Source organism: Juglans microcarpa x Juglans regia, chromosome 6D, assembly GCF_004785595.1.
Source record: "Juglans microcarpa x Juglans regia isolate MS1-56 chromosome 6D, Jm3101_v1.0, whole genome shotgun sequence".
Lineage (NCBI taxonomy): Eukaryota > Viridiplantae > Streptophyta > Magnoliopsida > Fagales > Juglandaceae > Juglans > Juglans microcarpa x Juglans regia.
In genome coordinates, this window is record NC_054604.1 from 11506974 (window position 1) to 11520917 (window position 13944).

General features: G+C 37.3%; 2 protein-coding genes across 2 annotated transcripts; both read left to right on the forward strand.

Annotated features, from left to right (window-relative positions):
* The first annotated feature begins 384 nt into the window (after positions 1-384).
* Positions 385-9401, forward strand: LOC121234752 (DEAD-box ATP-dependent RNA helicase 36). The gene is made up of 7 exons (XM_041130836.1): positions 385-494; positions 1109-1720; positions 2308-2630; positions 5783-5986; positions 6071-6152; positions 8762-8860; positions 9076-9401. Exons 2-7 carry the CDS (start codon positions 1109-1111, stop codon positions 9238-9240), a joined length of 1485 nt encoding a protein of 494 aa, XP_040986770.1. The 5' UTR covers positions 385-494; the 3' UTR covers positions 9241-9401.
* Positions 9402-11909: 2508 nt separating this feature from the next.
* LOC121235378 (E3 ubiquitin ligase complex SCF subunit sconC-like) lies at positions 11910-12473 on the forward strand. Its single transcript, XM_041131728.1, has one exon. The coding sequence runs from the start codon at positions 11910-11912 to the stop codon at positions 12471-12473; it is 564 nt and encodes a 187-aa protein (XP_040987662.1).
* Positions 12474-13944: the final 1471 nt, after the last annotated feature.

The following is a 13944-nucleotide window of genomic DNA, read 5'->3' on the forward strand; positions in this document are numbered from 1 at the left end:
GCCACTGCATCCTTCTCACCAGGCCGTACCGTCCGGACAAGGCCTCCTAGCCGGTAATCTCCTCCCTCTCTTACTCTCTCCGCTCCTCTCTCTCTCTCTCTTCGTTTCTCTCTCTCTCTTGCTGCCCCACCGCCTCGCAGCGGCCACTTTCGCCACACACAACTACCGCCGCACCGATCCCTCATCCCTCTGCCACACCGCTCGCCACGCAACCATATCTCAGTCTCTCCGACGTCGTCCCCCTCCGTCAGTCTGCCGCCCCTTTGTTACATCGGTCCGCCGCACCTCGCCTCGCCGGTAAGCCTTTCTCATTCGTCTCGGTCTCTCTCTCTTCCCTTCTCTCTCTCTCTCTCTCTCTCTCACTTTGCTCTCTCTTTGTTGTAGGATAACCCGTGTGACCAGTGGAGGCCACCAGAGCTAGCCGCACAGCCTCATCTCTAGGCAGCGTCGCCTCGCTCTGAATCCGGCCGACCACCGCTCCAAGATTGCGTAAGGCACCCTCGAGCTCTAGCCTCGTAATCACCTTTTGATTTTTGTGACTCATATGTTTTGGTGCCTGCTGGAAGTTTGGTTATCTATGTTGGGTGCTGGAATTGTGGTTGAGCAATTTCATGGCTTGGTTGATGTTTGGAATGTTCCTTGATGGCAAAGTCATGGTCGGGGGAGGTAATGGTTGTAAGATGTGAGTTGGTGTTTCAATGTGTCGAGATTATGAATATAAATGTTGTTATGATGTGTTTCTTGATGCTATCCATAGACATGCACAACTCTGCCACGAGGTAAACATGACCATTGTTTTGAGTGCAGTCACTTTGGCGACAAAGTGATTTATGCTCTGCTTGGCTAAACGCAGATATGCCTAACCCTGCTACAGGGGTAAACATGGCCCATGTTTCTATTTCCATTGTTCCAGTTACCTTTATGCCTAAGGTCTTTCGTATATATCATTATATTATAATAAAATGCATCTAAAAGTACCATTACCATTTTTTTTAGAACTATCTGTTTCTGTATTCTGTATCTGACACATGTTTACACGCAAGTATAAGTTTGTTGCTTATTGAGTCGATGGACTCACTCGTTTATCTACACTATCTTTTTTTATCAGATGAATATGGATCAAGATGTTCTAGTAGATGGAGACTTCCCCCTCTTCTCCAAACCCTCCAAACGCTCCAAACTGACCCCCAAAACCACCACCGCCACCCAAATCCATGAGGTGAATACCTCCCATATGGAAAAATCGTCTGACCTTGACCATGATACTGCCACCACCGCCACATTTGCTGATCTTGGCCTTGCTGAGTGGGCGGTGCAGACCTGCAAAGAGCTAGGAATGCACAAGCCCACCCCAGTGCAATCCCACTGTATACCGAAAATCTTTGAAGGCCGCGATGTGCTCGGCCTTGCTCAAACTGGGAGTGGCAAGACTGCTGCTTTTGCTTTACCTATCCTGCAAGGCCTTGCTGAGAACCCCTTTGGGGTCTTTGCACTGGTGGTGACACCAACTAGGGAGCTCGCATACCAATTGGCGGAGCAGTTTAGGGCGCTTGGGTCGTGCTTGCATTTGCGTTGTGTAGTGGTGGTTGGAGGAATGGACACGTTGAATCAGGCGCAGAGTTTGATGGCGAGGCCGCATGTGGTGATTGCAACTCCAGGGAGGATCAAAGTGTTGCTGGAAGAGAATCCTGACATTCCTCCTGTGTTCTCCAAGACGAGGGTAATCAATTCTCTCTTTCTTTTTGTAATTATATTTAATTTTTCTCTCTACTAGACTCAACTTCAGCCTGCCTTAATCCCAAGTAAATTAGGGTCGATTCATGGATCATCTTGCAACTAATCAGGGGTCAGCTAAGTTAATTGGTTTTGATTAATCTGATTTCTCGTGGTGCAAAAGCCTGTGTTATGATTCTAGTCAATAGCTGGACTTATCAAGAAAAATATTTGTTTATGCAAGCTTTCATTAGAAACAATGAATTGCTTCATTTATTCTTTCCCCCTAGGTTTAGATGCGCTGATTTCTGTATGGGTTTTAATGCGCACTTAGGATCAAGCATTAAGGCCTTGTTTTGATACAAGAAGTGTCTCATCTCATCTCATTATTACAAATTTTCCAAATTCCCACACAAAATATAATAAACAATTCAATTTTTTCAAATCCCAAAACAATAATAATATTAAAAAATAATATTTTAAGAATATTTTATTCAACTTTCATCTCATCTCAGCTCACTATCCAAACGGTACCTAAGTGTTCCTTTATACATTATTTCGTACTTTTTATATGTGGTTTGCAATTTATTTCAGTTCCTAGTTTTGGATGAAGCAGATAGAGTTTTGGATGTTGGCTTTGAAGAGGAGTTGAGGGTTGTCTTTCAGCGCTTGCCAAAAAATCGCCAGACTCTATTGTTCTCTGCAACAATGACAAGTAACCTGGAAACACTGCTTGAGCTTTCTGCAAATAAGGCATACTTCTACGAGGCATATGAAGGCTTTAAGACAGTTGACACTCTTAAACAACAATATGTTTTTGTTCCAAAAAATGTGAAGGACGTTTATCTGATGCACATTCTGTCGAAACTGGAAGATATGGGTATTCGGTCAGCCATCATATTTGTCTCCACCTGCAGGTATTATTTCCCTGAGCAATCAATTCTGAATTTTGGAGACTGTTTTCTGATGTTTGTATTGCATAATGTTATTTTTCATATGTAACATCACATATAGTGGTCCTGGCATGTGGAATATGCTATTCTTAGCTATTATTTGGATGATTTTTTTCTCTGTGAGGAGGAACTAGTGACCCTGCAAATTCAACAGGTTTTTTATCCTGTTAGAACTAGGGCAGGAATGCTGTTACTGGTTTAATTGCTCTTATCTATTTAGAACGTCAGGCTTTGAAGTTGTCAATCTTTTTTATTGACACCACTGCTGATTGTGCTGATTACGTGAGTTGAGCTATGCATACTATATATTTGGCTTCTATATGATGTGGTTTCGTAGAAGTCCAAGCTTTCTCATGATTTTAGTTGGTTAGTATAGCAGGTATGATCTGATATTAGCAGTTCTTTCAAGTCATTTTGAACCTACCACTTTAAGTTTGCAAGTGGTGAGGTTTGTATTTGAAGCCAATTCTTTGGGAGGTACTTGTTAAAAAAAATAATGGGAGGCATCAGCTTTTACATTTCCTGGACATTCAGTGTCCGGCATTCTTTCTAGATGCAATAAAGCCCGAATCATTTCCAAAACTGAAGCTATACTCTCACAGAGTTGGTGACCTTTATATCTTCTAGAGATGCAGTCTAGTCCAGTGACTTGCATCTGTAGTCTTTATAATGCAATGAAGTTAACCGTTTCTAGAAGAAAATTAAACAACAATGAGTATATCACTGAAGTTTTATGTTTGTACTTGCTGTGCAATCCCCTTAAAAATCAGCTCCTGTTGTTTTTAGGTTGGAGAACCAGTTAAACATTAACACTTCTATTTTGAAGAATTTTGGTCTTTGTAATGTCATAGATAAGGCCTCCTTACTGCTTACCTCCCTTCCCCAAGGGAAACAAAATTTAAGAAGGAAGAAGAAAGGAACAGGGAAGAAAATAAGAATTGGAAAAAAAGGTCCTCCCATACCCTGAAACTTTGGTCAAGTATGTATATGGCCATAGATATTTTGCAAAATATTCCTGGGACATTCAATTTAAATAGCTTGCAATATGATCTCCTAACATGCATCTGTTTTTGTTGGAGGTCTTAATTAGCTGTTACACCTTGATATCTTCAGTATAATTGGGTGGCACATACCTCTGGGTTTCTAGTCAATCTATTTTTCCTCTTCAGCTCGCCTTGTCCTCTAAAAGCTACATTGTTTCTGCAAACAATAACTCCATGCCTAATAATATGAAAAAAAAAAAAACAATAACTCCATGCCTGTTTGTTAGATAGAGAGTTGTTGACCAGTCAACTATTGCTTGAACTTCCAGTCAGGTCAAGTTTGTTTGCTAAAACATTGTGCCAACTGCCAAAATTAGAGGTCTGTCACTGAAATTTTACAAAAAAATTACCGGTCAACAAAAAAAAAATTACCTATCAAGAAAAGAAATATTACAAAAAAATTATGTGGCACATACCTCTGGGTTTTTAGTCATCCTGTTTTTCTTTCCCCTTGTCGGCTTGTAGCTAGATTATTTCTGCGAACAATAACTCCTTGCCTGTTTGTGAGATGAAGAAATGTTGCTTAGTCAACTGTTGCTTGAACTTCCTGTCGGGCCAAATTGATTGCTAAAACATTGTTTCGAATTTCGAGGTCTGCTGCTGATACATTACAACTTATGATTGGCAAGCCGCAAGACAATGTCTTAACAATTTTAGCTTTTGTGACATTTGCAATTTTAAATACAACTTAATTTATTTCTTCTTTTCCTTGTTATAGTGTGCTCTTGATTTCGTACTTTTTTAACCTGGAAATATTTCTAAGCACCGTACCAAATCTGCTGACTTCTGGGTATGATATGCGTGTTTCCTCAATCTGTTTTCATGGTGCAAAGTTGTTCAGAGCTACAGATAGTATGCATTTTTTTTCGGATCCAAAACAGCCTCCATTATCAAAGGGGTTCAGGGCATAATAAAAGTTTATTTAGTATATCCATTTTGAAATTCCTCACACAAGATTGAATTTCACGAGTCTTGTCATATTCTTAAGATCTTAGTTTTGGCTGTAATCTGTTTCTTTTTTCTAGTTAAGAATTCAGTTACAGCATCTTTACTATCACCTACGATCAGGGGTGGACCCAAGTTAGCGACTGGGGGCTTTAGACTCTAAAAAAAGGGGAAAAAAGTCTATGTTCCACCAAAATAAAATATTTTTATACATTTGTCCTCCATGCTGAAGATCCTGGTTACGCCCCCACCTACGATGATATTAATACTTTCTAGATGATTCAAGGAGTTGGATGTTTTAAGCATGTTTTTATTTTACTTTTAATTTTTTAATTAAATGATTTCACTTTAACTACTTGAACACTCTTAACAGATTCATTTTTTTCCTCCATTATCTTTAAATATCATTCCCTTTTTCTATTCTTCTCCTTCACATATGGTCCTCTTCTCCATTTCTCTTTCTCACGAAGATTTCTTTTCCTTTTTTATTTATTTATTTATAAGTAATCGAAAATCTTATTGAAGAATAGACTTTGCAAAAAGAAGAATATAGTGTTTTAGAGAGAGAAAGAGATAGGAATAAAAAATACAAGAGTTCTACAATGGCTCTTTAAAACAAAAGAGCCACTGTAAACTGCCTAGGGGTTGATTTAAGTGGTATTGTTCTTGATGGTATGCACCCTTTAGGTCTAAGGTTCGAATCTTTGGGTGTAAACAATTTTTATGGGTCACATCCTATCTGTGAAAAAGCCGATGATTTACCTGATCCGTTTGATGGGGATGTGCTACATGGGTCTGGGTTTAACCTAGTAAAAGACATGTTGCATTTGCACAGTTTCTGGGATTTCCCTTTATTAAAAAAACAAAAGAGCACAGTAGCATTATGTTGGTTTAAAGAATTTGAAGTCTTTTGGATTGGCGTTTCGGAGTCTTAATAGCTAAAATAAATCTTTTGGTCTTTTATCTACTCTTTTGGAGATGCTCTTAGACTACATAATGCCAGAAAAGTAGTCATTTATTTTGGCAAAGAATATTATTCGAAAATATTGATCTCTCATCTATAACATCTAATTTATTGAAAAAATTATAATATGTAATTTACGGTTCATCCTAACATTATCTATGCAGAAGTTGTCATCTTTTGAATTTATTACTGGAAGAGCTTGATCAGGAAGCCGCAGCACTGTATTCTTTTAAATCACAATCTTTAAGGCTTGCTGCCCTACATCGATTCAAATCTGGACAAGCCCCTGTATTGCTTGCGACTGATGTTGCCAGTCGTGGTTTGGATATTCCAACAGTTGATCTTGTTATAAATTACGATATTCCAAGGTTACATCTCTTCACTAATTTTGGTTATGGTCAGTTTTTTTTATGAGACATCTGCATGATGTATTTAACTGCCAGCTGCTACAGGTATGCGAGAGATTATATTCATCGTGTGGGGCGTACTGCAAGAGCCGGCAGAGGAGGGCTGGCTGTGAGCTTTGTTACCCAGGTAAGCAGTGAACATTGATATGGTATCTTGAAACAGCAAGATCAATGATTTCCGTTGATGAATTGCTAGTCTCCTACATGCAATTTTACATTTAGGACGTTTTCTTGTCTGTATTACCAGATATGCCACTTGCACCGCACACATAAATATAGACATTAATGCCCCAAGGAATGCTGAAGCCACATCTAGGCCATACTCCAAAAGAACTAGTCAATAGTACAATTGGAGCCCATTGGAACTGTGTTATAGAAAGACTTGCCTCATACACCCTTTTTGTTTTTTCTTTTTTTAATAATTAATCAAAACATCTATTGGAGACTGTAAAGGCTTAGCCCAGGTACATAGGATACACCCCTTTCTTGGATAAACTGTTGCACATCTTGTCATCCCCACCCCATCTCAATCTGGAAGCACAGTCTCAATCATAAAAAGAGGTAAAGAGGTCCACTTTTCAATCTGTGCGGCACAGATAATTTCACTCCCCATTAAGGGGATTTATTTGAAAATCAGGGAACATGCTCCTCAAATAGAGCTTGATTAAATGGAATTAGCCGTTTAATACTTAGACTGCCCTAAAATAGTGGGGAAACACGCCTGGGCTTGCTCACTTAGTGGAATTTCTTCTTCACTGCCAAAACATCCCATAAGAAATCCCTTTGTTCTCAATGTGGTTTGCAACACATACTGGAAGGGGGAAGATAGACATAAAGTAGGTGGGTAGGTTTGAAAGGGTACTCTTGATCAAGGTTATCCCATCTCCTTTAGGCAAATACATTCTAATCTAACCAGCCAAGCTATGTTCCAGTTTCCTCATAATGCACTCCCAAATTGTTCTTGGCTTAAAATGGGCATCACCCAAACATCATGGGCAGTGAAGACACCTGACACCCCATGATGTGACTAGATCATCAACATCATTCACCTACCAACCTGTAGTAGCTCAGTAGTAGCCAAATTGTCTTTTAACCCTGAGGCTACTTCAAAACACAAGAACAAGCAGCACAAAGACCATAAATGCTCTTGGTTTACCTCACAAAAGAATAGTGTTTATAGCGTATCCTCTGGAAATAAAAAAATGCGAGGCAAGCAATTCTCTGTCTTTGTGAGTCCACACTAGTCCTAAAAGATAATCCTACCCAGGGCCTCCGCAACAATAAGAACAGGGGAGGCAGATGATGCCCTTGTTTTACTCCGTGAGAGCTATAAAAGAAAAAAAAACTTTGGTAGATCATTTGCCAAAATTGAAAAGCGCACTGTGAAGATGCATTGAACTATCCAACTGCACCACTTTTCCTTAAAGCCACATATCCTCTCAGGTTACATAGCAACAAGTCCGAATTCACATGGACAGAAGTTCTGGCTCCCCTGATTAATCTGCCATCCAAACACTCGTTGACAATTAGAACTGAATTGATGATTTGCTTTGCCCCAATGAAAGCATTCTGAGGGTGGGAGATCAACTTTGCGAGCACTGGCTTCAATCTATTAGCAAGATCTTTAGCAATAATTTTGCACACAGCAAATAGGCCTGAAATCTTTGATGTTGGGGACCCTAGCTTCTTTGGGGATATGGGCAATAAAACCTAGTGGACTGATAGTATAGTACTATAGCCCATCTTTAGAGAGATTAAAATTACATGTTTACCTCTGTGGAAACATTAGTTAAATCATTAAATACACATCTTCCTATTAGGTTAAAGCAGTTGTTTTGAGTTTGAACCTTGAGTTTGCTTTTATTCCCATTTCTGTCCATGTGTTGGTCCCACTTATCAAGAACCCAGTCCACAAGAAGAGTATTGAATTAGTAATTAAATGATTAAATTCATTTCATTCTATCAATTTAAGTTTTTTTGGACAATTGGTGATCTAACAACCTCAATTCGTAGGATTAAATAAAAAATGACCAGAATTAAATTAGCATCTAGCTACCTTGAGGAAATACGTACACTTGTATGTATACAAACATCTATATACATGTTTTTACACACGAGTTAGGAGGATTTATTTTCCTTCCACCCAAATTTGTCTTTGACTGAGTCAGTTTCTTTAAATGATGTAGCGTGTGTACCATAATGTGATCCCATGATGCCAATTGTTTGGTTGCTGTAATAGTGCCGTTTGGATACAATAAGTCTTTCATCTCATCTTATTTCATCATTACAACTTTCTAAATTCCCACACAAAATATAAATAGCAATTCAACATTTTCAAATATCAAAACAATAATAATATTAAAAAATAATATTCTAACAATATTTTATTCAATTTTCAACTTTCATCTCAATTCATCTCATCTCAACTTACTATCCAAACCGCGCCTTTCATTTTTCATATGAATGTTCTTTTGAGATTTTTTTTATCGGTTTTTTTTTTTCTGAGAATTGGGGATGAAAATTTTAAAAGGTCCATTTAAAATGAAAGAATGTTGCTCTCTCTCTCTCTCTCTCTGTGCAATGTTTATTGTAGAAATAGTGTTCTGTGGTTAATTGCATACTACATGTTAGCCGATGAAGAACCTTTTAGTATACGAGATCGATACTTCTTCTAAATTTTCTTTTTTTTTTAGTTTTTTAATTCTTTTGCTTACCTTTGATGTTTGGGATTTTCAGAATGATGTTGATCTCCTTCATGAAATAGAAGCTACTGTTGGAAAACAGTTGGAAAAGTTCGAGTGTAAAGAGAATGAGGTGCTGTCTGATATTACAAAGGTAAGATTTCTCGGATCAATATTGGCTGTACAAGACTCATGATCATTAGAAATAGACTGCTACTCTTTCTAATTGACAAGTGACATTTATATTTGATTTTTTTTTTTTTCCTTACGACAAGATGTCTCATTGGCAATAAGAAGCTTTACAATCTGAAGAAGTGCTTATCAAAAATTCAAACAAGCCGACATCATATTCCACTCTTTTCATTGCAGGTTTTTAACGCCAGACGTGTGGCAGCTATGAAAATGATGGATGATGGCTTTGAGGAGAAAGCAAAAGAACGTAAGAAACAGAAATTGAACACTCTAGCAGATAAAGGATTATTGAAGAAAAGGAGTAAAAAGAAAAGAAAAAAGGTGATAAAATCTGCTAAATAGGTCCATAATATAGCGTTCTATTGGTTTCAAATCTTTGAGTTCTCGCATTATTAGTTACTGATCAATAACTATATGTCATTAAGTTAAATTACTGGATAAAAAATGTATGTAATTTAGTTACCAATTATTATTTAAAATTAGAAGACTCTTTGTTTTCATAATGTATGTCTTTTCAATTTGTTTTATCAGCTTGCATATTGTGTAATTCTATAATATAATGATTCTTATATTTTATTGAAAATAGAAATTACGAAAAATGAGAGAGAACATAGAAACATGACTACATTGACTGGACCCACTAGTTGATTATATAGGAGAGAGTAAAAAACGTATTTAAAAAAATAAAAATAATAATAATAATAATAAAATTGTATTGACAAAGTTGAGCTTCTTTCTTATCCCAACGGCAGATGGTATAGAATAAATCTCAAACATTTTAAACATCTTTAAAACATATTTAAAAGTTTTTGAAAACAATAGGTTTTGATAGGGACATTAATAATCACGAAACATCACAAGTACTATAATAATGGCAAATAACCATATTCAAGAATGACAACCAAAAGAAATAACGGTTTTACAGAAACTAAACAGTAACAAGAACAATGATAACAAAAATACTCTATTAGAAAGGTAGCAAATATTTACAACAAAAAAGAAAATGATAGATTAAAAAAGTACATTTGAGTGGCGGGACAGCCTCACCCCTCCAAGAATGGCCAACCCTAACCACCCACTTTTAGGTGGTGAGATCCACCTTGTGCCACCCCCATTGGGGGGTGGTGGCAATACTCTTTTCAACTCTTGGTTTGGTGCCTTTGCCTAAGGCTGCATTTGGATATTAAACTAAGTTGAGTTGAGTTGAGTTGAGTTGAGTTGAGTTTTTTTATGAATAGTAGTGGGTTGAGATGGTTGAATGAGTTTTGTAGGGTCCACTTGAGATGAGTTTAGAAGTGTTTAAATGTTACGATGAGTTTAGATATATTTATAAGAAGTTGTAAAAATGAATGAGTCCCACCATTGAAATCAACTATTCACATGACATTCATTCTCACAGCCGACGCAAAAGACAAAAACTTTTTGTACAAACTGCATTGCGCCAGAATGCAAAAATAATAAACTACAGCCTAAAGTAATAAACAAGTATGCAAAGCAGTATGACAGTATGGCGCCAGCCATGTGGACCCATGAGAGAGATGGAAAACCGTGTCAGATGCAATTAATATTTGTTAGTTACCAGGCTCCACGATGAACTCAATTTTGAACTGGATTCAAACGGTATAAACCGTGTGTTTGGATGCTGATAGCAGTTTAAAGATAAACTGTACTGAGTGCAGTTCAGGAACCAAACGGAGAGTAGGTGTTCATAGATTTCATTGCAACCTTATCTAAGGGTGGGAGAGTTGCGTGAAACTTGTGAAAGAATGAATACTTGCTGCGCACATGCTATTTCTATACCAATATGCATGCAACAAATTACAATAACAATGTAAGCTAATTAGCATACCTATAAAAGACCAACAAATTGTGTGTTTCCCGAGAGATTTTTTTAGAAGAAATGCCCCTTCCTTGTTCCTATAACAACAACCTGATGCACTACGGTGCTCCTAACTTACTATCAAAGAACCTGCATAGGCTGGAGAGAGTAAGGATGAGGAGCCTAAACTCCTCATGACCTTTTGGGCAAAGACCATGCCAGATTGAAAAATAACCTTGTCTCATGTGTATCTCATTCTTTTTAGGACAATGCCACACAGCCCAGTTCTTACTGTTGGGCTGACTGCTAATTCATTTTTTTTAAATAATTTTTAAATATTTGAAAAGAAAATTAAATTAAAATGCATTAGCAGTCAAGGGCTAATTAATTTTTTTCATCAATCAGGATGTGAGAGTAAATAATGACTGATATATGATAAAACTCTTTAATCAAAGGTTGATATGCAAAGACTCTATACCAAGTGCCGAATAAAGTTAACAGAAGTAGCATGTACAGTTTTTGTACATATTTTAATTAAAATACTATTACTTATTTTAAATTCAAAATTAAATAAAATTATAATAATTCCAAAATAAATTAATATTTTAATAAAAATATTGTAAAAGTCGTATATTAATTGCGTATTTATAATTCTCAAACAAATGAAAGGGTCGTGCTTTAGTAAGATCTCATGAGTCACGTCATAAAAATATAGTGAATTAAATTAAGGAAAATGATATTTAATGATTTTATTCCTTTAAAGTTACCGTTTGGATAATTTATTTTTATTTTTTTTAATATTAAAAAAGTAATTATTAGTAAAGTCATATTTTTTTTATTTTTTTAATACAGCCATTCTCGTGCTAGCACGCCTCAATCCTAAATTAAGGAAAATGATATTTAATGATTTTATTCCTTTAAAGTTACTGTTTAGATAATTTATTTTTATTTTTTTTAATATTAAAAAAGTAATTATTAGTAAAGTCATTTTTTTTTTTTTTTTTTTAATACAGCCATTCTCGTGCTAGCACGCCTCAATCCTAAATCCACGCGTAAGAAATCTTGGTAATTAAGCAACAGGTCATACAAAATCTACCATATATATACCCATGCATCTCCCCTTCCCCTTACCCCCCTCAAGTATTCTTTCAATCGCTGTTTCTCTCTCTCAGCGCAATAGCAAACGATAACAATGGCGGACGACGGAGTAAATACTAAGGTTGAAGCCGTATCTAAAGCAACTACGGAGACGATTGAGCTGAGAACGGAGGACGGCGGTGTCTTCGACGTGGACAAGCCCGTGGCGATGGAGTTCTTGATCCTCAAGTCGTTCTACGAAGATGAAGGCCGCGTCTTTGACAAAACCTCCATTCGCCTACCGAATGTCAAGCAGTTGGAGCTCTCCAAGGTCATTGAATACTGCACTCGCGCCCTCGAGTTTGGCGCCAAGTCCGCGGCAGCGGCCGGTGACAAGGACGCCGAGAGGATGGTAAGGCAAGAGAGGGAGGGTTTCGAGGCGGAGTTCGTGGACGAGCTGAGCAACGAAATGCTCAAGGAGTTGATTCTTGCGGTGAATTTTCTGGACATAAAGGAAATGCTGGATTTCCTGATCCGGAGCGTGGCGAATAGGATCCGGAACAGAAGCGTGGCGTACGTGCGCCAGTTCTTCGATATAGAGAATGATTTCACGCCGCAAGAAGAAGATCAGATCCATCAGGAGAATGCATGGGCCTTCGAGGGCGTCGACGCCGATTGATCCATAAAAAATGAAAAACTCAAGAAGAAGACGACGAAGAATAGGGTGTTAGAAAAGAGTTCGGAAACGATCAAAAGGAGCGCTTTCGTAAATCTTGAATAGGGTGTTTGATTTCACCATTGAATTTCATTGCAAGATTAAATGCCCATTGAATCAAAAATACAACTTTTACCCGTTGCTTTTCATCTTCTTGACAATGAATATTTATTCTTCAGGATTCTGTGATGTGAAATTACTACGATGTTAGGATCCTACCCAGTTGATGTACTACAGTCTGTTTGTGATGTAAAATGGTAAAGAAATTAAACAAACGCTGGAAGCCACAAGAAGATGGAGGCACAGCAGGTGTTTGATAAAAATCCTCAGAGCCACACCATTGTATTGATAAGGGTTCTACTTCGAGGGAGAACCAACCTCGCTGAATAAAGAAAACTAGATAACACTTGGCAATTTCCAGAAAAATCCCAACAAGACTGCCGTCCCCTACATATACTGGGAAAAATTCCCCTAAACGACAACCATCAACTAAGGCCATGGGCCACTAAACGACAACTTAGCAACTTTCCATAATAAAATATCACAACCAGGTTGCAGGCCCATCATGCCCGGCCCAACTTAGTTGGGTTCATAACATACGATTGGGATTGAATATTAGTCGGTGTTGGGAAAATTCTAGTTGTGAGAGGGAAGCAACGGAATCATTCCTTGTTAAAGACCTACTTGCTGGTTAGAGCAGCCAGAATATAGCATCAAGGGGTAATGATACCCTTACGGCTTTACAACTCAACTAATTTTTTTTTTTTTTTTTTTTTTTTTATTGTGCAAAATAAAAATCTCAAAACAAGACCTTCTTGTATAATTTGACTCAATTTTTATAAAATTAAGTTTATTTTTAATTAAATTATATAATTACGTTGATTGATTGAATTTATTTTCTTCTAGATTATGCAAGAAGGTTATGTCTTGAGATTTTTAATCCAGATTAGAATAGTAAAAAAAAAAAAAAAAAAAAAAAAAGATAATAAAACAATAGTAAAAAAGGTGTAAGGATATCATTACCTTATCTTTAAAATTTAAAATGAGAAGATCTACCATAATATTTAGCAGAATGAGATGGCAAACAACAATAAAACCAACATCAAAACCAGGCATGCTTTGTAGATTTGATCCAAAATCAAATAACTCTTGGACACTGGCACTCAACAACATCGTTTGTTGTATCATGAGTAAAGATTTTTGGAGTTTCCAAATGATGGGTTCCTCTCTAGCTTGAGGTGAGGAGTGTCTTTGCACTGCAAAGGGTAGCCTCTTGGATGTGATCCGAATAGAGCTGCAGTAATGGAGGAAGAGCTACACAATCATTGGGAAGCTCTCTCTCGAACAGACCAAGAGGCTGACTCAATGAACGTGGAGAAGGATGCTTTAGAACACCTAGTTGAGAAAGGAAAACGATGTCTACTATTGTTGATCG

Bases quoted from the DNA above. Each gene is read 5' to 3' on its own strand.
- LOC121234752 (XM_041130836.1), top strand. From the start codon at position 1,109: ATGAATATGGATCAAGATGTTCTAGTAGATGGAGACTTCCCCCTCTTC. The intron at 2,631-5,782 runs GTATTATTTCCC...TTATCTATGCAG, and splicing joins ATATTTGTCTCCACCTGCAG to AAGTTGTCATCTTTTGAATT. The intron at 5,987-6,070 runs GTTACATCTCTT...CAGCTGCTACAG, and splicing joins ATAAATTACGATATTCCAAG to GTATGCGAGAGATTATATTC.
- LOC121235378 (XM_041131728.1), top strand. From the start codon at position 11,910: ATGGCGGACGACGGAGTAAATACTAAGGTTGAAGCCGTATCTAAAGCA.